The sequence below is a fragment of the Myotis myotis genome, unplaced genomic scaffold (assembly GCF_014108235.1).
Source record: "Myotis myotis isolate mMyoMyo1 unplaced genomic scaffold, mMyoMyo1.p scaffold_m19_p_5, whole genome shotgun sequence".
Taxonomy (NCBI): Eukaryota; Metazoa; Chordata; class Mammalia; order Chiroptera; family Vespertilionidae; genus Myotis; species Myotis myotis.
In genome coordinates this window covers 44,231,849-44,258,316 of record NW_023416357.1, presented here as the reverse complement: position 1 = coordinate 44,258,316, position 26,468 = coordinate 44,231,849, and the positions used below count along the sequence as shown (strand labels likewise).

General features: G+C 40.1%; 1 protein-coding gene across 2 annotated transcripts in view; it reads right to left on the bottom strand.

Annotated features, from left to right (window-relative positions):
• The window catches only part of RASGRF2 (Ras protein specific guanine nucleotide releasing factor 2), a 183,526-nt gene extending 161,972 nt beyond the window's left edge, over nt 1-21,554 (bottom strand). For both annotated transcript variants that reach the window (XM_036310218.1, XM_036310219.1), the window contains exon 1: nt 20,691-21,554. In XM_036310218.1, the coding sequence (XP_036166111.1) occupies nt 20,691-20,978 (288 nt within the window). In that variant the 5' untranslated portion in view covers nt 20,979-21,554. The remainder of the gene's footprint in view (nt 1-20,690) is intronic.
• Nucleotides 21,555-26,468: the final 4,914 nt, after the last annotated feature.

The following is a 26,468-nucleotide window of genomic DNA, read 5'->3' as shown; positions in this document are numbered from 1 at the left end:
TAAATCAGTCAATAAAAGCTAAGAACCACATAATTTCACTCATATGTGGGAAAGAGAACTAAAACTCATAGACACAGATGACAACAATATGGTGGTTGCCAGAGGTAAGGTGAAGTGCAGTAAAGAGTAAAGGGGCCAGCCCTGGCCGGCTTGGCTCAGTGGATAGAGCGTTGGCCTGAGGACTGAAGGGTCGTGGGTTCGATTCCAGTCAAAGGCACATGACTGGGTTGTGGGCTCGATCCCCAGTGGGGGGGCATGCAGGAGGCAGCCGATCAATGATTCTCTCTCATCATTGATGTTTCTATTTCTCTCTCCCTCTCCCTTCCTCTCTGAAATAAATAAAAATATTTTTTTTAAAAAAAGAGTAAAGGGGCCAAATATATGGTGAGGGAAGATGATTTGACTTTGGGTGATGGGCATACAATGTAATAAACATATCATGTGTCATAGTATTGTACACTTGAAACCTATATAATCTTATTAACCAGTGTCACCCCAATAAAATTAATTTTTAAAATGTGTGCAACCATCTGGACCTGACGTTTCTGTGAGAAGTTTTTTTTATAACAATTTTAATTTTATAAATAGAAAGCTATTTTTTTAAAAAAAACAAAACCTTTACCCACTGTATAGGAGAACAAATTGGCCAATGGTATATCTGATAAGGGGTTAATTTCCAAAATAAATAAAGTACTCATACAATTCAACAAAACAAAGACAAACAACCCAGTTAAAAAATGGGCAGAAGACCTGACTAGACACTTTTCCAAAGAGGACATACAAATGGCCAAGAGATATATGAAAAAGTGCTCAATGTCACTAATCATCAGAGAGATGCAAATTAAAACAACAATGAGGTACCACCTCACACCTGCCAGAATGGCTATCATGAATAAGTCAACAAACAACAAGTGCTTGTGAGGATGTAGAGAAAAATAATTCTTTGTATACTGTTGGTGGGAATGCAGACTGGTACAGCCATTATGAAAAACAGTGTGGAGTTTCCTCAAAAAATTAAAAATGGAACTGCCATTTGACCCAGTGATTCCCACTTCTAGGAATATATCCTAAGAAGCCTGAAACACCAATCAGAAAGAATATATGCACCCCTATGTTCATAGCAGTGTTATTTACCATAGCTAAGATCTGGAAACAGCCCAAGTGCCCATCAGTAGATGAATGGATAAAAAATACTGGTACATTTACACAATGGAATACTATGCAGCTATAAAAAAGAACAATCTCTTCATATGAAAACATGCTCAAAGTCACTAATCATCCGAGAGATGCAAATCAAAACAACAATGAGGTACCATCTCACACCTGTCAGACTGGCTATCATCAACAAATCAACAAACGACAAGTGCTGGAGAGGATGTGGAGAAAAAGGAACACTTGTGCACTGCTGGTGGGAATGCAGACTGGTGCAGCCACTATGGAAGACAGTATGGAGTTTCCTTAAAAAACTGAAAATGGAACTCCCATTTGACCCTGTGATCCCACTTCTAGGAATATATCCCAAGAAATCAGAAACACCAATCAGAAAGGATATATGCACCCCTATGTTCATAGCAGCACAATTCACCATAGCTAAGATCTGGAAACAGCCTAAGTGCCCATCAGTAGATGAATGGATTAGAAAACTGTGGTACATCTACACGATGGAATACTATGCTGCTCTAAAAAGGAAGGAACTCTTACCATTTGCAACGTCATGGATGGAACTGGAGAGCATTATGCTAAGTGAAATAAGCCAGTCAATGAAGGAAAAATACCACATGATCTCACTCATTCATGGATAATAGAGACCATTATAAACTTTTGAACAATAATAGATACAGAGGCAGAGCTGCCTCAAACAGATTGTCAAACTGCAGCAGGAAGGCCGGGGAGGGTTGCGGGGCAGGAGGTAGGGGGGTAAGAGATCAACTAAAGGACTTGTATGCATGCATAGAAGCATAACCAGTGGACATAAGACATTGGGGGATAGGGGAGGCTAGGGGACTGTCTATGGCGGGGGGATAAAATGGACACATATGTAATACCCTTTGTAATACTTTAAGCAATAAAAAAAAAAAGAACAATCTCTTACCCTTTGGGACAGCATGGGAGGGACCTGAGGAGTATTATGTTAAGTGAAATAAACTAGTCAGAGAAAGATAAGTATCACATGATCTCACTTATATCTGGAATCTAATGAACAAAATAAACTGAGAAACAAAATAGACCCAGAGACATTGAAGTATGCAATAGACCGACATATTTCAGAGAGGGGAGCGATGTGAAGAATTTAACCAAAGAACTTATATGCATAATCCATGGACACAGACAATAGTGCAGTGAAGGGGGAGTAGCGGCAGGGGATCATGGGGGGGGGGGGAGGGGGATAAAGGGGACATCTGCAATACTTTCAACAATAAAGATAAAGTTTAAAAAATCAAATAATATTTTTAAAAGCCTTTGCTTTGTACATAGCAATCTCTTCAGACTACTTTTGGTGGCCTTAGTTCACTTTCAAACAAGTTTTCCATTATCTGGCAGGAGTTGCCATAGTACTCCACCCCCTCCACATCCTTCCTGTACTGGGTCACTTAAAAATAACTACCCACAAAGCATTTAAAATTTTCAGGAAATTATTTTAGCGGAAAAAATCACTGGCTATCACAATTGTGGTGACGTGGAGAACCCAGGGTAGAGATCGGAAGATTTTCAAATAAGAACTTCATTTTTTAGATAGTACAAACTTCTTTACTCCCTACCAATGACTACTTACCTTATTATTAGAAGCATTTGTTTACAATGTGCAACTAATCTAGGGAAAATGCTTTTTATCTAATATCTCTTATTATATGACAGTAAATTCTATTTTTTGAATTCCCATGTGACATAAATATGTTCACTTAGAACTTTGAACTGTTCCTATTTCCAAGGAGCTATTTCATACTTAGTTATTAAATGAAAACTATTTTAATTAATTATATAAGATATACATGTCTATTACAGAAACTTAGAACATATAAGTAGCCATGAAGAAAATTAAAATGACCTAAAATCTGCAGAGAATCAGTATGAATAGTTAGAACTTGTTTTTCTTTCAGAATTTTTGAAGAATAAATTCATATATTTCTCTTTAAAATCCCGATTGCCTATAAGTACTCTTTAATAACGCGTTGTCATCATTTATATTGGCAATATCATTATGTAGATTTTCCACAACTTAAGTAATCAAACATTATAGTTGGGCATTGGGGCCGTTTCCAACTTTTCATTATTAAAGGCAATGCTATAATGAGTATCCTTATATGCACATTTTTACACATTCATTTAATCGTATCCTTAGGACAGAACCCTAGAAGAGGACTTGCTGAATCAGAGTAGACATGATGAAGTCATGATTTTTACATCACAGTAAAAATATAGCTCATAGATTTTAAAACATACATAATGAGAATATATCTGCATTTGAAAAACACAAAGGAAAGTGTGTGTTGTTATTTAAAGGTAAGAGTTTACATCTATTAAACTGTAGTTTAGCTGTCAACAAAATACAAACTCTCAGAATATATGTAGGGCTCTGTCATGCTTGCTAAACTTGTACCCCAAGAAAAATCGGCTAGGTTTATTCAAAAAACTCCTTGACAATAGAGCTCTGTGGGCAATAAACTTGGATGCTATACTATAATCAGCATTGTGCAATGGAAAAATAATATATGCCACAAATGCAAGTCCTATATCTAATTTTAAATTTGCTAATGGCTACATAGAAAAAAAATAAAGAGAAACAGGTAAAATTAATTTTAGTAATACATGTCATTTGACCCAGTGTATTCAAAATATCCTTTTAACATCTAATCAAATTTTTTAAAATTATTAAAGATATTTTAAGTTATCTTTTTAATTCAAATTCCAACGTGTATAAGCATAAACACCTTGGATGTTCCTGCAACCCTCCCTGACACAAAGTCAGAAAAAGGTCCTTTTCCCCTGAACATGTACAGCCTTTGCTAAGCCTCACACATGCTCAGAGAACTCCTTCAAGCACACAAGTTCATCTCCTCCACAGACAGGCACTTTTAGGACTGCACAGATTAGACCTTAAACTTCTCTCATCCGCCTCAGTACAGTGCTTTCCAGCAAATGCTCAAAGACTGCTTAGTGTACTGTGTACATGAGGAATGAACTGCCAGGACTCTGATGAAGGGGGTCCGGCGTATAACACATCAAGGCCTCCTAAAAGCCACTACAGGGAGGTGAGGCAGAAAAGCCCCACTAGTCAACCTGACCTACCATTTCAGGCATGGGCCCTGTCACTGTGGGGCTCTGTTAGTGAATTCATCCCTGGTCCAACTTCCTGCTTCCCTTTGGAACACACATAATTGTTCATACATAATTGCTCTCTAAAGAGATGTAATACATTGCAATTTTCCCATTGAAACTAGATGCTTTACTTTAAAAATGCGCTTTTTAGTATGTATGGGATACCTTCTAAACAGGAGGTTAGTTACTAAAGCACCACAACACACACACACACACACATGCACAAGTGCACTCACAAGCCTCAGCAACAAGCACCCCTCATTGTAAGAAAGTCTCTTTCCATCTCAGTTGTACCGCATTTAAGAGTCTAACCAGCACCTTGTGATTTTTTTCAAACCTATCAGGAAGTACAGGTACCATAATTTCCAAAGCAAATCATGACCCCATGTCCTGAATACCCAAATGCTCTTATGGGACTGAGAAAAATATCTTAAATTCAAGATTGTCCTGGAAAACTTGGAACCCATGCTGTGGTATCTACCAATTAGACAAATAATATTAAAACTAACAAGTCTTAATAAAACCTAAAATAGAAGATTTTCACTTCTTTTTTTTTTAATATTTATTTTATTGATTTTTTACAGAGAGGAAAGGAGAGGGATAGAGAGCCAGAAACATCGATGAGAGAGAACATCGATCAGCTGCCTCCTGCACACTCCCCACTGGGGATGTGCCCGCAACCAAGGTACATGCCCTTGACCAGAATCGAACCTGGGACCCTTCAGTCCGCAGGCTGATGCTCTATGCAGTGAGCCAAACCGGCTAGGGCAGATTTTCACTTCTTAACAGCAACTGCGTAAATAACTAGTTATGGTTGTATTGGGACTACAGTAACACAGCCGATATATAAATACATAGCTCTAAAACTTTAAGTGACTTTCAGACAAATGTGCAAAAGAGATTACAAAGTATCTTGGGAAATGCCTGCCTGGATTTTACTGGGATGTCATTAGCAGCAATACCGCAGAATTTGGTGACTTGGGGTCACAGGGCATGTGGCGAGTGGACTCTCTGGAAGTGGCCCATTTCGCTGGCCAGCATGGGTGCCAGGTGAAAAGCCAATGGACCTTCTTCCCTTACTCAAAGTGACGTTCTCCCAACAAACTTGCCTTCCAATATCCTAAAATAATCTTCAGTAAAAATGTTTTGTTTTAACATCAAAACTAGAAAGCCCATTTATTGAAATCCACAGTGGGTAAGAAGTTCAGAGGTATTCTTTCAGAAGTTCTGATTGTGGCCAAAATTTCAGTGGAAAGGTTGACAGTAAGTCCAAGGAGGCAAGGCAGCTGTTGGCAACATTAAGGGTAGGAACGAATGAGTATCCTAACTCAGGAGGGTTTAATTGTTTTGTTTTGGTCTTTTTAAATCAAAAAAGGTAGCATTATCAAATTTAAGGACAGGCTAAAATTACCAGTCAAATTTGCCATTCTCTAACCACAATGGAAGAATATGAAAACCCACTGCCAAAAATGTGGATAATGTTGTAGTTGTATGAAAAAGCAACATCGTGAATTTTAGTGACCAAAGATTTTGTGGACCAAGGGGGCTTCAGGGAAAGATAAAACCAATCACAGTAAAGATCAGATGGTAGTAATATCTACCATCTTTCCAAGTAGATTTTCAATGGAAGCACTTCCCTCCCTTCCTCTCTAAAATTAATAAAAATATTTTTTTAAAATCAGGATCCAAAACTCGACATACAATGTGACCTGAAGTATGCCCCCTTTAAAAAGTATATATTTATTATGTGCATACACAGAAAAAATAAAACCTTAAAGGAAATCCTTCAACAATTCAATACATAGTTTTCTCTGAGTGACAGAATTTCAGGTTTTAATTTTCTTACTTTATAGTTCTCTGTGATTTTCAAATTTTACACAATAAACATTACTCCTTTCTTGAGAATAACTTAAATTTTAATAATGTATCTTAAAAGTGAGAAATTTTAAAAGGAATACAAGTAACAGAATTATTAAGAAATCAAATGGGCAAAATGTTTGAAAGCTAAGTAGAATTATACACATATCATTATTTACTTTTAAAATATTAATCATAATTTCTATTCTAATTTCCATTGCAACTGCATAAAATTAGAAGGTTGCATACTAGTTAAGGCAGAGGTCTATTTGGGTTCATAAGTTAGTGTCTGAGACACCTGGACAGATTCAAGATCTCAAACTTTAGTTCTTGACACTTAATTGTGTATAAACAAACAAGCTCTATATTTCACTTAAAAATTAATTTAGCTACATTTTGCTTCTGAATAAATCCCTTACCAAATGTGCAAGAAATTACATAGTGCCTTCGCTATTCTTTCACAAAACTGGAATACAGTTGTAAGTACTCTGACTGGTTTCTTCTTGGGTTCAATAGTGCCAGAACAACCAGTCACATCTATATATATCTCATGGGGTCAAAAAATATACACTACCTGTATCCATTCACTGACTTCCGTTTTTTCCTTAGCTTTATGAAGATATAACTGACAAATAACATTGTGTAAGTTTAATGAAGAACGTGATGATTTTATACACTATATGTTGTGCAATGGTTACTCTGATAAGATTTAGTTAACAAAGCCATCACTTCACATCATTGTGTGTGTGTGTGTGAGAGAGAGATAGAGAGAGAGAGAGAGAGAGAGAGAGAGAGAGAGAGAGAGAGAGAATATTTAAGATCTACTCTGTTAGCAAATTTCAAGGATGCAATTTGTATTATTAACTATAGTCACCACACTGTACCTTAGATCCCCAGAAACATTGCTTTTATTTTAAAAAGCCTGCTTTTAAGAATGTTCTATTAAGCCGAAACCGGTTTGGCTCAGTGGATAGAGCGTCGGCCTGCGGATTGAAGGGTCCCGGGTTTGATTCCAGTCAGGGGCATGTGCCTGGGTTGCGGGCACTTCCCCGGTGGGGGATGTGCGGGAGGCAGCTGATCAATGTTTCTCTCTCATCGATGTTTCTAACTCTCTACCTCTCTCCCTTCCTCTCTGTAAAAAATCAATAAAATATATTAAAAAAAAAAAGAATGTTCTATTAACATGGCAGTTTCTATCAAAAGGGAGAAAAATGAGTAAGCTGTGGATTTATTGACTTTTCAGTATACATTTTAAACATTCTCTGTAAAAAGAAAATTAAACTTTTAAAGCACAAAATCAATTTAGCTACATTTTGCTTGTGAATAAATCCCCTATTAATTTCACTTTAATATATTTAATATTTATTACAGTCAGAAGGACCTATACAAAAGAAAGGATTTAAATAACAAAGAAAAACCCATTCACTAATCTATTCTTTTAATATTTTCCTGCAGTAAGTAAAAGTAATCTTCCAACCATTTCTTCAGGAATTTGTCAGCCACTAAATAGTCTCCATAAAAAATTTTAAACTTGGACTCATAAAGATGCTTACAAACTGGGCAGAGAAGCTAGCTGGTTCTCAAAATGGAACATAAAAATTAACAGAATACACATCTGTGGTAACCAAGCTTTCAGCTGAGTTGCTGTTTAAACCACTCTCATTTAAGTGAAAAAAAATGTAATTGTTAAGTATTTAAAATAATATTTTTGTAGGATTTTGGTTTACAAAACACTTTTCACTTAGGTTATTAATTTAATAATCCCACTTTATTTATGTCATGGGAATTATCGTGCCCATTGATGAGAAAATGACTAAGCTTGACAATCCAGTCAATGGATTTGATGGATCCAGAACTTGAACTCAAGAATTTTGCCTCAATATACTGGGCATCCTGTGCCATTCAATCAGGTGGAATGCCATTGCATCTTTAGCACTGGAAGACTAGTGCATGGCAGGTGAGTGTGAAGGAGGATGGTCTCAGCTCAAGCTGGCATGCTGAGAGTGAACTTTTATAATAGTGTTCACAGCAGGAAATTACAGCCAAGGCACTATAATCACAGGATGCTACTGTTCAACCCTTTCACTCCACAGTTCCAGAGACAACAGGTGAAAATTGCCAACAAAACAAATACAAAAAGATACTTTGGCTCAGAACAGAAAGACTATATACATAAAAATGCTTTCACCAGTTCAATTCCAGAATCTATAATAATAAAATCGTAATATGCAAATCGACTGAACGGCCAAACAGCAGAACAACCATCCGGACTACCATGCTATGACACCCACTGGTGCCAGGCCAGCCAAGGCAGGTGCACTGTGATTGGTTAGGGGCCCGGCCATCGCCCCATGATCACCCCGCAGAGGGAGGCCCAGGCCACTGGCCAGCGGGGTGATCAATCGGGTGACTCCACAATTACCCCAAGAGGGAGACCCAGGCCACGGATCAGTGGGCTGCGGTGGTGGGCGGGGCCTACCTCTTTGGGGTGATCAATCTCAGGGCTCCCGGACTGTGAGAGGGTGCAGACTGGGCTGAGGGAACTTCCCCCACCGCCCCCGAGTGCACTAATTTCGTGCACCGGGCCTCTAGTTGATTAATATAACCCCACACTAACACCTGCAAGAAAGCAAAAGTAAATTCTCCCTGAAGAAAAAACATCATGTAGAGCATCAAATTATCTCTTTGATTTTTCATACACATTGTCCAGCATTCAAACAAAATTACAAGCTATGCAGGCAATTATTAGCTTATGCTGAACCCTTGTCAAAACTGGCCCATAGAAACCTTATAGCTCTCCAGCCAGATATTCCCATTTTAGAATGAATCAACTCAGACTCATGAACTAATAAAGTAAGAAGGGCCAAACCTTGCTTGTCAAATGGAAAAAATATACCCTAGAACATTGCTGGTCTATGTTTAGCAGCATCTCAGCCTTACATTAAAAAAGAAAAACAAACAAACAAAAAACAGCAATCATCCCTCTACAGGGAACTTTATCTGCTCAGCTACCTGAAGCCAAGCCAGCGACTCAATGGGGCCCTCAATTCACAGAGATTCCCTAAATGTCTGGGCCTGGTTCACTGAGAGTCTGGCTAAACTGAAACCCACTCGTACCTGCTGGGGTCCTATGGGTATTCAGCTTCAGAGTCAGCTATGCAGAAGCAAAAGCGGATGTAGTTGATCCAGTCAGGGGGCAAAACTGAGACTTCGGGGCTGCTGCCAATGGTATAGCTGTTCGGTCTACCACCTGGAAAACTACAGACTGGCAGTTTAAAAAGACTCTTCTTGGGAAACATGAACCTGGGGACAAACCATGCCTGCTGACTGGACTGTCTGGAACATTCATGTAGATGCCCATGGGAACCCATTGGAACGAAGCTGCTGATGGAGCCTGACTCTGTGTCTAATGCAGAGGCTACCATGCAGGGCAGACTTGTGATCTTGACAAAAGTTGACCTGTTTGTCTCACAGTAGGAGAGACCAAGTCACAAGGGGTCAACCCCTTCCTGATTCTGGAAGATTGGCTGCATAAGACGTTGGAACCCTTTCAGGGTCATCAGTGCTGCCTCACTACTGTTGATACTTCTTCAGGTTACTGGTTACCTATTTCCAGCCACACCACTGTGGCCCTTGAAACTAATCTGTGAACTCAACAATGAACTGATTGTCTAACTGTCTCTCCCTCATTCCCTCCTGGTCCATACACGTTAGTAAGGCCGTTTGAGCACTAAATGCAGGTATTCTGAGGAAGGGGTCATCCTTTCTTGGCCACTTCCTGGGTAATGATCAGGACAAAGTGGGTTATAGGGCATTAGATAGATACATTTTGAAATTGAGGACTCTGTCCTTACCACTGCTGGGCATTTTTCTCTCTCTTAACACTCCCAGGCCAGCCTGGTGGGCACACCCTCCAGGGGGCAGCGTAACTGAAAGGGGGTGTCAGGGATTCAAGTTTAATTCTGGTTAAGTTTTAGGAAAGTGCCCATGACCCTCTTGCACCTGACATTTCTAGATGAAAGGTACAGGTTCAAGCAGGGGGGTGATGGGGGGGGGGGGGGAGTGTAAGTCTTTTGGTGCAAATTACATGTAGGCGCCAAAATTCTAGAGGAAGAGCAATACCCAGTGCTGGGGAAGGGACACCTCAGACGAAGGAAGTGTGAGGGAGGAAAGAACATTAAGACCTTTTGTCTTTTAGAACTGACCTGGAGCCTTCCTCACAAGGGAAAACGTGACAAACCAAAACAGCAGCAAGTGCACTCTCTTGCTTACTGCTTTGTCTTCTGTGATCCATGCAATTGCTTTCACCACAGAGCAGCAGGGGAGCACCCCAGCTCTGACACCTTCCACGAACAGCACCTATGGATGTTGTTCCCACCCCCATCCATTTCATGAGTAAATGGATGCCAAAAAGAAAAAGGTAGACAGCTTATACTACATTAAATTTTAAAACCTTTAAGGGAGTAGAAAGGCAAGCCAGAGTATGAGAAAATATTTGCAATACATATAACTGACAAAAGACTCATGTCTTCATATACATTCGGATGAACAATATGAAATTCTGATATTCAGCCATTTTTGACATATAAAAATGGTAATTCATACAATTTCACTTAATATTAAAAACTTCTACAGATTGCCCAGTCAGTGTGCTTAGTGGTTGAGCTTCAACCCGTGCACCAGGAGGTCCCTGATTCTAACTCCCTGTTGGTCAGGGCACTAGCCCAGGTTGCAGGCTTGATTCCCAGCGGGGGCCAAGGGAGCATCTGGGAGGCAGCCAATAGATGTTGATGTCTCTCTCTCATCAATCTTTCCGTCTCTCTCTCTCAAAAATCAATAAAAACATATTTTTTAAAAATTAAAAGAAAAAATTCTACTGATCAATAAGACAAGACAGCTCGATAAAAAACGGGTAAAAGGTTGAACAAGCAGTTTGAAACAGAGAACAGTCAAACGGTCAGTAAGTACTTGAAAGGGTGCTCAACCTCATTATCAGATGAATGAAAATGAAAACCAAAAGGAGATACAACTACACACCCATTAGAATGCTTAAAACTAAAGTGATTGATAAAAGTGTTAGCAAGGGTATACAGCAACTGAAATTCTGCTGGGAACACAAATTGATATAACCATTTTGAAAGAGTATTTAGCTATAATTATTGAAGCTGAATAGATGCATGTTTTATGAACCAACAATTTCATTCTTGGGCATATACTCAAGGTAAATGCAAACATCTATGTTCACAAAGGACTTGTACCACAATTTCCATAGCCATATTGTTTGTTAATAGCCTCAAATTGGAAACAATCCAAATGTCCATCAAGCAGTAGATAAAGAATGGATATGGAAATTGTTGTGTACTCACCCAGGAAAATACCACAAAGGAATGTAATGAATGCAACACCCAACACATGGATGAATCTCAAAAATATGATGCTGAGGGAAAGAAGCCTAACACAAAAGAGTATTTACTGCAGGAGTCCACGCTAAAGTTAAAAAGAGACCAAAGCAATCATTAATGTTAGAAGTAAAGATAGTGGCTACCCATGATTAGGAGTAGTGAAGAGGAACAGATATGAGATTAGTTCCTGGAGGGCTGTTCACATCAAATTGTTTGATCAGGGTGCTGCTTATAAAAATATTTTTACTGCCCGGCCGGTATGGCTCAGTAGTTGAGCATCAGTCTATGAAACCAGGAGATCACGGTTCAATTCCCAGTCAGGGCACATGCCAGGTTGCAGGCTCAGTCCCCAGTAGAGGGCTTGCAGAAGGCAACTGATCGATGATTCTCTCTCATCATTGATATTTCTATTTCTTTCTCCCTCTCCTTTCTTCTCAGAAATCAATAAAAATAAATTTTTTAAAAATACATAAATATTTTTGCTTTGTGAAAATTCATCAAGTGGCACACTTATGACTTGTGCACTTTTCTGTATGTATGCCATACTTTGAAAAAGAGCTTTATATTTAATTTATTGTTAACAGAACAATGTTCAAATAACATTTGAATATTAAAATATAAAAAGTAAAAAATATGACCATGAACCCAAAGCAATACAGGAGGCCAATGAGGCCCAGAAGAGCGATCATAATTGTATTATTGGAAAGATCTTATATTGACAAGGGTGTAAAACTGCTACTGAAGAAAGAGAATTTGGCTTAAAATGAATAAATATTAGTTTGGTAAAAATAATACTAACTAGCATGTTATAGACATGTCAATAATAATGTCTATCACACCCCGACTCTTTCCATAAAACTACCTTATCCACGGCCCCTGCTGTTCGACAGCCAATCCTTGGACTAGTCAGAGGCCAGTGGTTTTGTCTAGGCCCAAAATGTGAACTGAGCCCATCAGATTCTTCCACAAGAATACAAGCCTGAATATTCTGAGTAAAGAAGAGATGCTGCAGTGAGACTTAAAACAGAAAAAAGCAGAGAGAAAGAGGCTACAATACATTGATTTGGTACAGTGAGGGGCATAGCAGCCTGAAGTTGGGGGAAGCAAGAGCTGTGAGAAAACAGTGAGGAACCAAAAGGCATAAATATGCTGAAAAACAGGTCAGCCAGTACCAACAGCCAAAGAATAGCTAGGTCACAATAAAAGGTGAGCGAGACGCACCCTTATATTGCTTAACAGAATTCCCACTGTCTCCCCACCACACACAGAGGTGACCACAATTCAAGACTTGAGTTAGTGTATCTCCCTTGTAATGAAAAGGGCCTAAAACAAATAACCATATGACAGAAACCAACTAACCCTAGAAAAGTTTAGCAACAGTAGAAAAAACAAACTAGGCACTTGATTAAGGAAACCTTAGTAATTGCCTTGAAATAACATTGACTAACTGTTGGGTCTTGGAATTGATTTTGAAAGATGGATGAAACATTGGTTATGGATGACATCCTAAATGTTGCAAAACTATGTAAAATCCTGCCACTATTAATGGCATCAGAGGTAGAAGCGCTCTTCTTGATTCTAAACAAGACCATTCCAGCTGCCCCGCTGAGAGAGTTTGGTAAATGGACCTCAAAAAGGAAGAGAAGAGTCCTTAGCAAGAGAATCGCCAATAATTTCCCTGTGAGTTAGGACAAATTGTGAAAATACCTTTATACCATAATCACGGTTAAACAATTGATTTCAAATTTCTTTGCTTTAGGATTTAATATTCCAGAGCTTATTTAAAAGTGAATTCCACCACCTTTATGTATTCACTACTGACTTACGTTTTTTTCCTTTATAATAATATCAAAAAACAAAAGAATACAACCATCCTAATAACACACATTAAAACAGAAACACATTACAAACTCTTTCCACTATCATTCTTTTCAGAGCCACATCTAGTACAATCTTCAGTGCCACACAGGGGCTATGCCAAAAAGGAAAAACTTCTTTATTTATGAGTGAAATAATATGATGTCCGGCACTTGCTTTAAAATAGTCTAAGAGAAAAACAAAACAAAAATGTGTGTAGGGAAACAGAAATAAAAAGAAAGCAGACAGTTAATTGTTGAAGCTGGGTGATGGGTATATTGGCATTCCCTGAATTGTTCTATTTAGTGCGTATTAAATCAAAAGTATTCTTTAAAGAGAAAAGGAGGAAAATACTTCCTGAGTGCCTCTAGTAATGAAAACAAAAAGAAGTCAAAGAAGAATTATATAGAAAGGGGTAATAAGAACACCAGCTGACAAATGTGCTGACTCATCATGCGCCAGGCCCAATGGTAAGAGGTTGATGTGGATTATTGCCTATGAGTCTTGCATCAGCCCGATGAGGTAGGTACTATCATGATCCCCTTCTTATAGGCAGGGGTCCAGGCTTAGAAAGAGAAATTGCTCAATATCATAAGTAGCTGCATTAACACTGAAAGTCCCACAGTGAAACTCCTGAGCTAAACCATACACAATACCGCCATCTGAACTGGACATGGATATTCTTAAAGTTAAAGGAAAGAAAATTCATATTGGATATTAGCGGTCTCCTATTCCCATGTGTCACTGACATTATCTCGTCGTGACTTCTCTTGTAATGAGTTACGGTGTTGCACAATGAGCCTTAGCCAGCTCCCCATTCCCACAGAGCTCACCCAGGAATCCTCCTCCTTTCTAATCGGCCATCTATGTGACAGCACTAAACTCACTGTTTAAGTTAGTCACACAAATGGCATGGGCTCATAAATACAGTTCAGGAAATGAATCAGGCAATGTCTAAATTAAATCAGACAATGACAAAATAAAACATTTCAGGAACCTGAAAAGAATGCAAAGTACCAGTAACCAGAGTCCTCAGATCCCTGCTGTTCCAGCATCATAAGTCTCAGCAACGTCACCTTGGTAAGTATGGAAGAGGTAATAAAAGAAACTGTGACCTACATTTCAAAACAATAAAGCACTATAGGATCAATCAATTTTATTTTTAGTCATAGCTTTTATTACTGCTATTTTATTTGTGTCTTCTCAATCTTATGAGAATTCTTTCATTAATTTCTACTCTGATGCTGTAAATTATGCTTATATGCACCTCCCCAACTTTCTCATTTCTTCCTTTACAGTTTGCAAAGAACTATTATTAAACTAAACACAGATCAATGTACACTTTTTTTTTGCCATCTCACTAAAAGTATATTTGGGGTATTTTGCATTCACTGTGAGGAGGTTTAGGAAAAATAATTTGAGTTCTTATTTTTCATTGAATCATGTTTTTCAAGTGCCAATAAAAAGGAAAACTGTGAGAACATGTGCTTTCTGCATCTTCATTCCACCTACTAACACCATGTTTTTTCAAATAAAAAAAGAAAAAGAGCTGAAACCGGTTTGGCTCAGTGGATAGAGCGTCGGCCTGCGGACTGAGAGGTCCCGGGTTCGATTCCGGTCAAGGGCATGTACCTGGGTTGCGGGCACATTCCCAGTGGGAGATGTGCAGGAGGCAGCTGATCGATGTTTCTCTCCCTTCGATGTTTCTAACTCTCTATCTCTCTCCCTTTCTCTCTGTGAAAAATCAATAAAATATATTTAAAAAGAAAAAGAAAAACCTGCTACTATTTTTTTTCTAAACATACATAATCATATTTGAATTTCTTGAGCAAAAATGCTAAAATATGCTCTTTGGTGGAGCCAAAATAATGTATTTATAATTTCTCAATCAGCTAATATTTAGAAATTACACCAATTGAAATGTAATGAATTTTTGGAATAATAGTCAATTTTTTGAATAATGACCAAATGTTATAAAATAACCAAACATTTACCACAGTGCTATATTGATACCTAATAAATATAATTTCTAGTTTTAAGTACTAAGATTTTATTATATGCAGTCTTAAATTAAGGTAAACTAATTTCAGAGAGGAATTTATACTGTGATTAATTTAATGTAGTCATTATACATCCTTACTCCTGAAAACTAAAGCTACCCAAATTGTAAAGAGATTGGATTTACAGCTCACATCTTGAAATTTTAAATCTGTTTTCTCCAACACATATAACTGCAAAACAAATGTTTAATATTTAATGATAAAAGATAGCACACTCAATAAACACACACATATCCCTGTCATATAGAAAAAAATGAAAAGGCATAAAAAAACACAAAGCTACTTTAAAATTTTAAAATTAGGATTTAAGACCTGAGTAAATCCATACTGTTTACCCATCTGGCTTATTTCATTACAAAATAAGGCTAAAGTTTTGTATTCCACAAAATTAAACTTATATTGACTATAGAAGGCAACTTTGTTGGAAAATACGTAAACAACCAAATTTAAAATATAATCTGCCTTAAACACACTGCAATATCAACAATTGTTTTAATAAACTATTAGCATTGACTCACTAAACCAGAAACATTTGGTTATCACATTTACTCTAAGACATATCATTACCCAATGAAAGGAATATATCTCTATAGGATATATAAGGAATATATCTTAATTCTTGAAAAAGGAAAAACATTATGTCATCACACTACAAATAGTTTCCACCATTAAATAGTGCATTTAGCTCCCACTTATTGAAACCCACTTGAAACATACTTGTCACAATAAAAATGCATTTTTATGTAAATCTGTTGCATCAGAGATGGATTTTTCTATGTTAAATTCTTTTTTAAAAAAAATATATTTTATTGATTTTTTTACAGAGAGGAAGGGAGAGGGAGAAGGATAGAGAGTTAGAAACATCGATGAGAGAAACATCGATTCAGCTGCCTCTTGCACGCCCCCTACTGGGGATGTGCCCGCAACCCAGGTACATGCCCTTGACCGGAATCGAACCTGGGACCCTTCAGTCCGCAGGCCGACGCTCTATCCGCTGAGCCAAACCAGCTAGGGCAATGTTAAATTCTTAATGATAAGTACAATAATATAAATAGTAATGTTTACTGTAGCCAAAATTAACATAACTAAATTTTGCTCATCCACTTTACTTAAGTTTAAATGGAAGAATGATTTTTCTTCTCTTAACTTTAAATGGAAAAACGATTACAAAGTTCCAGTAAAAAATTATTTTTTTCCCTAACTTATATTTTAAAACTTTTTATAAGATTTAGCAAATATTTTATCCCACATTTTCTTTATTTATGTTCAATAAGCATGGTTGAAAAGAAAATATTGAGTTGGCTATTATGCATCAATTAAAGAACATGAACTAGAATGAAATCCCACCATCCACACTCCCCACCCTCTGCAAATGTTTCAGTATTTACATGAAAGTCTGCCTAATTTGATAAAATGATTAAAATCCTCTGCCTATGGTCAAGGCAGGAAGGCTAAAACGACTGGCTAGTCATAAGGTGACAGGGAAATCATATAACATTTAATCCCTCTAAAATTAAATCAACGTGTTCAATTCAGAACAAATCTGACATGCATCTATTACTTTAACCTCCAGAACTAAAGAGACATTTTCCCAAAAAAATAACTGAAATCAAGCTGAAGAGAACACTTAACATTACCCAAAAAATAAGAATATAGATGGTTTTTTTCTATATGTCTCTCCTGCTAGCAGGCAAGACAGACACAGCCACTTAAACAGACTGACTGAGATGTGCACTGTCACCCAGAGGGCAAATGCTTTGCCAGATCCCAACTGAGCTAAATGAATGCTCTGTAAACTTGTTTGCTTAAGCATAAGTCCCATTTTTCTTTGAAAATGTAATGGTCTGCAATTGTGTTTCTCAAGAACTGCAACTGCCCGTTAAGTAGTTTTCAAAAGGAAAATAAGAATGAACAAAAAAAGTGATTCACCTACTACAACTACAACTCCCATCCCACCCAGATTTGAAATTTCTTGAAGCTCAGTGGATTTCAATTGGCTCCTTAGTAAGGCAGTCTTCAAGATTATTCAGTCTTCAGACCTGGAGTAGATCATATCACCATAACTACTGCTAAGAAGTAGCCACTATGGAAGGTTGATAAGAGACCTTGCAACCTCCCAACAACCTACCAAAGTGAAACATTGGGACACTATGGAAAAAATGGAGCACTGTAAATATTCCTTCAACCAGGCACATTTTGAAAGTGAAAAACACCTTCCTTTTTTCTTCTTGCCTGGAAACAGTTTAAGATGACGTGGTTAAAAAAATTGTTTTTCTTTTGTCAATCAACTTACTTTGAAGTATTATTTGGGTGAATCAAATCAATGAGTGTTTTCTTTTTATAGGTCACTTAAAAACACAGTTAATTAGAATTTTAAAATTATTTGAAGGAGTAGAATTTTAAACTGGCAAGAATGATTAGAGGCATTTCATAGCAAAAATTATATCAACTATAGTAACTGTCAATGACATTACCATATGTCACTCTCCAATGTGAATGATTAGAATGTCTCTGATTCAGGCAATAATGTTACTATAGGTTTGCACAGCTGTTAACCTAACTGGTTTATCAGAATGTGCACTTCAATCACCTGCTTGTCCTTAGCTTCTCAGATGCAGTATTTATTACAGAACCTGGTAATATTTAAAGCTTGTGAAATTATCTTTCACATCCTCTACACAGCAAAAAACTCACCCTGTCTGTTATAACCTTAGAAACAGACGTCATTATTAGAAAGCAACTTGGAAATCATCTTAGCCAAACCTTTAATTTTACATATTAAGAAAAAGATTTCATTAACAGAAGAAAATAATAGAAGAAAAAAACGTTAAGAGATTTGCCTCAAGAAGTCACATAGACACCTGGTATAGGAAACTCACTTTGCCTCCCTAAGTAACATTTCAAGCCCTAACCTTCAACTTTGTTTATGGAGCTGATGCAGACACTTATGTGGGAAGCTCCAGAAGCATGCTGGGAAAAGCAGACCTTGAGAGGACCCCTGCCCAGTGCCTCACATCCACCCTCCAACTCCCCAGTTTCACAAGGTCCAGCAGTCCAGGTGTGTGAGATGAAGTGAGTGCATTAGCAACACAAATTAACTGAAAGGGGACCAACTGTATAAAATGTAGCTTTAAGGTAGGAAGTTTTTCTTGTTTCTTATCATCACAGTTTCATCTTAATTCTTCAAACACACCCAAACAGGCAGTGGTGGAGAAGAGCATCAACCCATCTGCTAACCTCACCCAAGCCACAGAAGCATGCCTAAGAGAAGACAAAGTTCGACAGACTTCCCAATCCAACTCCTAATCCATTTGGAAGGCTTGTTCTCTTCATCTCAGCTTTTCTACGAACACCAGAGGTTCTCATTTCCAACCTCTTGGAGATGTATGAAATGATGGAGAAGTACTCATAACATGTTTGATAAACAGAGAAAATTGTTTCATAAGATGACCTGTGTAGGACTGCCATTAGAAAGTGGCATAAAAGTCAAACTTTCTGGAGGTTACATTTCTTTAGCAAAGTGTGGTGTAAAGAAACCCGTCTTGAATATGAGTGTTCAGATATGCCCCAGGTAGAGAAATGTTGGTTTTCATAGAATATTAACTAACAGGCAGCCATACCCAACCCCAGCTCAAATAAATAAATGTGCTATCTGCCGATATTAGCATAAATACAAAGAGAAAACATAATTTGGAATTAAGTCAATTATATATATTCAGAGTAATTTAAAGTCTCTTTTACTTTAGACATGACAACACTTGAAAAAAAACCTTTTATTTGGGGCTTGTGGGGCCTTGAAACACATAACTTTAAATAAAATCTCACCAATCGAAAAATAAATAGATCCTGGGGGAAAAAATTGTTTCCTCAAAACTCTTCTCCTCATGATTTAAATTCTGGAATGAATGACTTGAAATTTAAGCTTATATTTCTAGTATCCATATCTACAAAATTAGACATCAGCTTTTCAAATGACCCTCAACTTGCCCTTAAAACCAAAAGACATATTTTTAAATTTTCAGGTTTGTAAGTGTTATAACAAGTTTAATTACTTAAGTCTGTTCATAGTTTATAGTGAAACCAAAGTGGGGGGAAAAATCAAACTTCTGGTCCATCTAGTTTGAACTCATCTTAATTTTACACATTATTTTGAGCACCAAGGGGGTAGGTAGGTAGGCATTTTTATCCGTTATCCCATCGCCAGCGCCTCCCACAGCCACCCTAGGCGGTTTTCAGTAGAAGCTGTTTAATCTGACTCGCATAGAAAATTCAGCTGCGAAATGCTTTTATGCAACAGCAAAGACAATCAGCCTCATTTTCTCCAAGGTGAAGATCTAGAAGTGAAGTGAGAACATTTGAGAGCATAAAATTAGTCTGCTTTAACTTTAATAGCCAAATGGTGATGGGGAAAAAAAAGAGACAAATTTCGCATTTTCAGGAATGGGGTGCGGGAGTTACTAAATCTAGAGGGGCTTTTTCCTCCCTGAGTAGTACGTAGCAAAACTAACAAAATCATGGTCCAGAATAAAAAGGTAACAGTTTTCAAAGCACTCATTTAAAAGTACAGTGAAGAGGTCTTTTTTAAATACCCACATGTTTAAACATAGCAGGAATGTGGTGCCAATATGAATCCTGAGGGAATTAAATACACATTTACCTTCATAATTAGACCCAGTAGGTCAAATGTTAGCGAGGTAAACTGGCAATAAACCACAAAGACAGACTGTAAATAGACAACAGAAAGTGCCTGTCTGTCCTGGGAGCCCCGCTTGTTCTCTGCACAGCCAGCGGTCAAACATCTGCAGGCAAAGAGAATGCTCGCACCAGCCGGGTAAGGGAGACACCTAACTTTCCCAAATAAGTTAGTTCCGTCTTGTTAGTTCCTCCTAAATCCAACAGGTGTCAACACCTTTACCACACTAAATCCTCCCGAAAGCCGTGGGTGGTTAGTAACTAAGCTGAAAAGTCCCGACCGCTGTCAGGGTCACGGCGAGTCCCTATTCCCACTGATGACACGGAGGTGGGGAGAGGGAGGGATGGAGACGGGGAGGCGCGTGCAGATTCCGGGCCGCTAACGCAGCAGGGGAAGCTCGGGCATGGACCCAGGGTTCGGTGGAGCCCTGGGCCTCCGGGCTTAGAAGGGTTTGGGAGTGCCGCGGCCGGAGGCAGGAAAGCTGGGACGGAGGGCGCGTGGTACCTGCTTGTCCAGCGCGTCCCGGGCGCCGCCTGGTCCGGCACCGGCCCTGGGCGGCGCGGGCGCCCGCTCGCAGCTGCAGCCCTCCAGGAGGTACATGCCCGCCGGGCGGCCGCTCTGCTCGCCCTCGAAGTAGAAGAGCACATTCTGGTAGAGGGCGAACCACTTCTCGTGCCAGCGGCTCGCTTCGGCTGCCTTCTTGCTCAGGAAGCCGCGCTTGGTGCCCTCCTTGCGGGCCAGGAAGGCCAGGTACAGGGCGTGCCCCTCGTTGTAGCGCACGCTCTTCTGCATGGTGAGGGCACGGGGGGAGAGAAGGGGGCTCACCCCTGCCTCGCAACCATCTCCCGGCCGGCTCCCCCCAGCGCTCGCTCGCTGGAGTCCAGGTTGGCAAAGGGCGCCCCCTTTCCAGACGCTGCGCACAGGGCACCCCGGCCGGCCTCCGGGGCGCGGCGCCGCGCGGGTCCGAGGGGCGCTGGGCTGCGTCCAGGCACGTTCTCCGCCGCCCTCCTGGCCGGGCGAAGTCCCGGGAGCCTCCGACGTTCCCCGGGAGAGTGGCCCCGTGGGGGCGCCCGGGCCACCCGCTGCTTTGCCCAAAGTTGCGGGAGCCGCCGACCCCGCCGCGGGATGCGCAGCAGATCAGGAGGACTGTCCTCGGGCAACTCGCTCCGGGAGACAGAAGGTAAAACGTCACGTGGGAGATCAGCTGTAATCGGCTTGGAGACCGATTTAAAGGGCAAAGGCGCGCGGCGGCTGTGACAGCAGCGTGCAGCCCGCTCACCCGGCGCCGGGGCCGCTGTCTCTGCTCCTGCGCCAATGGGGCGCAATGGGGCGGATTGCGGGGAGGTGGAGGCGCGTGGCGACGGCGCACACCCGTTCCCACGCGCGCTGGCACACACAGACATATATACTCACATACACACAAATGCACACTCAAACACTGCGCAGTCACAACACTAATGCTCACATTGGCACAATTATACACACATCGCTCACACAAACAATACACAGACACACACACTCACACACACAAATACAATCACAAAGATATACACAATACTTACACAGAAAAGTATGCACGCACATATACACACACCCACAATGTGCACTCCTACACACAAAAATTCAAACCCATATACAAATACACCCACAGGCACACACTGATATGCTCATCCAAAAGCACATTTACACTCACAACCATACTGGCATACACACACCCAACCTCACACATGCGCGCAACAGACACATGCACACATTTACACTCCACATACTCATACACAACACAAACTACACACAAATACACACCCATACACAATGCATTTTTACTCACACAGTCATAAACACACACACACAGACACACACTCAAATACACAAGCAAACACACAAACACAATAACACATACACATGAACATACAAACACATTCGCTCAAAAATGTGCACACATACTCATACACAAGAGCTCACAAACATATGCATACATATACATGGGAATTCATACTTTCCCAAACCCACTCACACAGAAAACATACTCATCTGCTACATCCAAGCACTCACACTTATCCACGAATGTGTTTCCATGGCAGGGGGTGGAGTCACAAAGTGGCTTTGCATAATGGCAACCTTGACTTTTCCCTGCATACTTGCACTATTATACTTAAAACAAGAATGGAGTGCAACCCCTCTGTTCCCAGGAAGGTATCAGATGCTGTTGGCTCTAGAGGGGAGGAAAAATAATTTTCTTTTTACCCTTCTCTGTTCTTCTGGCTGGCCTAAAAAATTAATTAGACATGAGACAGATTAACAGGAGAAAATAACCAAATTTATTACATATTTACATATGGGGGTTCCATACAAATGTGAGACTCAGGAAAATCTGTCAGTTAAGGTTTATATGCTATTCTGAGCTATGGAGAAGGGGTGAGGGTTGTGGTTTGGAGCTTCAGAGGTGGGGAAAACAATTCACAGGGAGATGAAGAGTTATGTTTAAACAAAGTGTGTTGGGCCATTTTGAAAATATGGGACACAGAAAAGACTTTGATCCAATGGGCTTTGCTACACTAGTTCATATTAAACTATAATTATCTATGACAGGGATTTCTCAGGATTAAGATAAAGGAAGCTAAAATTTCAGCATGGAGTTTTTAACCATAACAAAAATACCCAAACAAGGGAGACTGGCTGCCCCTGGAAGAATCTATCCCCAGAAGCCATGTTGTCCTACGTTTGCTCACGCTCGACACCCTTGCTAGGACTGGAATTCATTTGATTAACAAATCTTGCAGATACATCCAGGAAACCAAGACCCTCTACTATAAAATGTAAGTGAAAGGGAAATAATGTGCCCAGCAGCTGTGGTAGGAAGCTTCTGAAAGCCCCAGGGAGCACCAGTACTTGATTCTGCTATATATATATATTTTTTTTTATTCCCCTTAGTCACTTATAAAAATGGTTGGCTATGAAGTGTTTATTGTGAAAAAAAATAATAAAATCCTTTTTTGGGCCATGAATCTGTGACAATACACATGTCTTGTACCACTAGTTGTATGTTCACAAATTGGTAGCCCAGGGGTTCTGCCTGTTTTGTAAGTGCTGTCTTTACAGAATATTTTAACTCTGCCTCACTGAGCAGTTGAGTGTTTTTTCCATTTTACCTAAAAAAAAATAAAACCTAATAGGCCTTCTATTAAAAAACAATATAATAGGGAAATTGCCATTTGAAAGTAGCATGAGAACAGTGATTATTTCTCTTTACATATTTTAAATGCGTAAGAGACAGTGCTGTGCTCATTTGGGTTTCACCCAGCTGGGTTGTCCTTTAGAGGAGATACAAGAGTAGAGACAATAAGTAAATGTGGACGATTCTCGATGCAGAGGAGATGGCAAGTGCCTCAGGAGACCTTTTATTTCCTTCTCTGTGGTCACATTCCAGCTCTGAGAACCATAAGCCAGTTGACACCTGATTAGTTGATGAGCTCCAGTTTTGAGAGGAAACCATTAAGGGTGTGAATTCATACAAAAACAATTTTGCAATGAGTATTCCAACCTTCTAATCACTTGTTTTTTCAGATGTGAAGCATTCTTTTCCCCAATAAGCAATATCTGTGGTGTTGAAGCTAATCTCAGTGCTGATTCATCCTGTCTACTCAAATATCCTTTTGATTTGAACCACAAGAATTATGCTTCTCAACTTCTTATCTGTCATCACTTCCTACCATGTAAGTTGTTATGGCTGTCATATGACCCCTAACAGTGACAGAAGGTAACTCGTTTCCTTTGTAATTTGGCCGGTAATCACTGTGGGGTTTAATTCTGGAAATTCACTGCAAGAACTGTTTATTAATCACCTGTTACGTCCTCAACACAGTATTTAGGTGATGGACGATGTAGAGAAAAGACTGCTCCTGGTGTGCTCGGTCTGTCAGGAACAGGGTTTCATGTTTCGGCACTGCTTCTCACCAGACCAGGTGCTTCTCCAAGGCAAGGCTGTCTCCCTAACCCCTGCAGCACCCAATAGGAGAATTTATATGCAGCAGGCACCCAAATGATGCACAGCTATTTTCTAAGTTAATACTCAGTGATTGGATTGTTGAAGAGAGCATACAAATTTGTAAATATTAGATCATTCCACACACGATTGTAACAGATGAAAATAATGAGAAATCCTGAACCATCTCCAGAAGCTGTATCAGTGAATGTCTGATGGGCATTTGTGGGCCTTCAGCCTCCTTCATTCATATAGAAACTGCATCCCTGGAATTGTGCCACCTTGAAACACAAAGGGCCAGGAGGTTATGTAAATGAGGATGCTTTTTCCCCAGCTGATCAAACAGGTTGGTAAAAGGGACTCTGTTCCAAGGGGTGGGAACAAGCTCTTCTGTAGAGTCATTGTTTTCCCCTCTTGTATTTCATGGACTCTTTCCCAAGAGGGTCAGTTTAAGTTGATTTTTTAGGGCAACAAAGCATTTCTCACTGATAACAGCGAAAATCCTCTTTGTCTTATTCTAGACAAGTTAAGAGAAAAAATGTTAGCAATTAACTGCCATATCTGGAAACCCTAATTACTACTTGTAGAGGGAGACAGTATCCAGATAATTTAACAAAAAAAAAAAAAAGGGAGGAAGGGAAGAGGAAAGGAAAGGAAGGAAGGAGGTGCTGGAGGGAGGAGATGGGAGAGGGAGGGGAAATTTTATCTGAATTGTCCAAAGCTATTAGGGGTGGGAGGAGCTGATTCCACAAGTGTAGATAGAGCCTAATCCAGAGTTCTTCAAACCATACCTGAGAAGCTGGTCCCGGAGAGGGCCCTGAGGCAAAATACTATTCAGAGGTTAGGAGGAGAAGGAGGCTGGCAGGAGAAAGTGAAGAAGCAGCAGGGAGACAGGGGAGAGTTTGGAGAGTGTGGTGTCCCAGAAGCTTAGTAAAGAAAGTGTTCCAAGAAAGAGGGAGTGACTTTGTGAAGGTCACACAACAGAATATATGCTCTTGAATCCATATCTTGTCACTGTCATGGCCTGCCCAAATTGTCATACACTGAGGCTATCTGGCTGCCCAGGCAAGGAATCCCTTTATCCTGCTGTAGAGCACCAAAGACCCCGAGCAAATTTCCCTGGGGCTCCGTGTCTTCATGCTGGATTCAGCTTCTCCTGGTGCCGTGGGTGCAGATTCAGATGGTGGGGGGGACAAGCTGCATGCTCTTGCGTAGATTGAGCTGTAAAAGTTCCGAAATCTTAGGAGTAAAAGTGGAAAAGGAGTCAAGGAGACTTTGGGAGCGATTTGAAAACTATACCAATTTTATTTCTCCCAGAAGTTGGGAGACGTGGATTCCCCTTTGGGGCCAAAACTGGGCCTTCTTGAGAACTCCTGGAGCAGGCTCTTCAGTGCAGACATGTCAAGCAAATGCCCTCTCATCAGCCTGGGAGAAAACTGGGAAAGGACCTGAATGCAGGCAATTGGCGTCAGGAGCTCAGTATTCTTTTGTCATGCATGTTACTGTGTGCATGGCTACTCTGGGAAGAGCTGTCTCTTTACTTGGATGTGGATGAGAACCAAAAGGCCTCTGGACAATCAGCAATCATCCTGTCACCGGAGGAGAGCCAGCCGTAGGGTGAAGTTGATGCTGCAGAAAACAGAACAGAAAGACATGTTTCAAAAAGGGTGGACGAGTGGGGAGGGGGCAATGATATGCTGCACCTTTGGGTGAAGCCAGCACTGAAGTCTGCATTCTCAGTTGCGGTTTCTGTCATGTGCAGTGTAATGAGGATGGAGTGACACATGAGGAAAAATATTAGTACAGCGAGAGCTAAGCAAAAATCAAGTTACAGAGTAGGGCAGCCTCGGAGAAAACTGCATGATTTCTGTGCATGAGAAAAAGGTGCACCATCAGTAGCCCAGGCCTTTATGGTGCCTCTCTGTTTTCTACTTCATGTTGCCGTTTTTTTGTGTGCTTGTCCAATCTTTTCCTCAGTGTAAATCCCCCCAGGACAAGACCTCAGCTGCACTCATCCTTGACACCCCAGACTCAGCACAACTGTTCTCAGGGCCTCAGGGATGTTTGGCTCAGCAGTGGAAGGGGCACCTGGGCATAGAGAGCTCAGACCTGCTGGTGTGGATGGCCGTGGGGACCAGCCCTGGGCTTCTCCAAGCATGTGTCCTACCCTTTCTATTCCATGGAATTCGGAGCAGCTCACACCCCAGATTAGGCTCAGGGGAGACCACCTTCCCTCTTTTCTGCTCTCTCAGACTAATAACACACCTGTGAGGACCACATTTACAGAAATAGAAATCAGG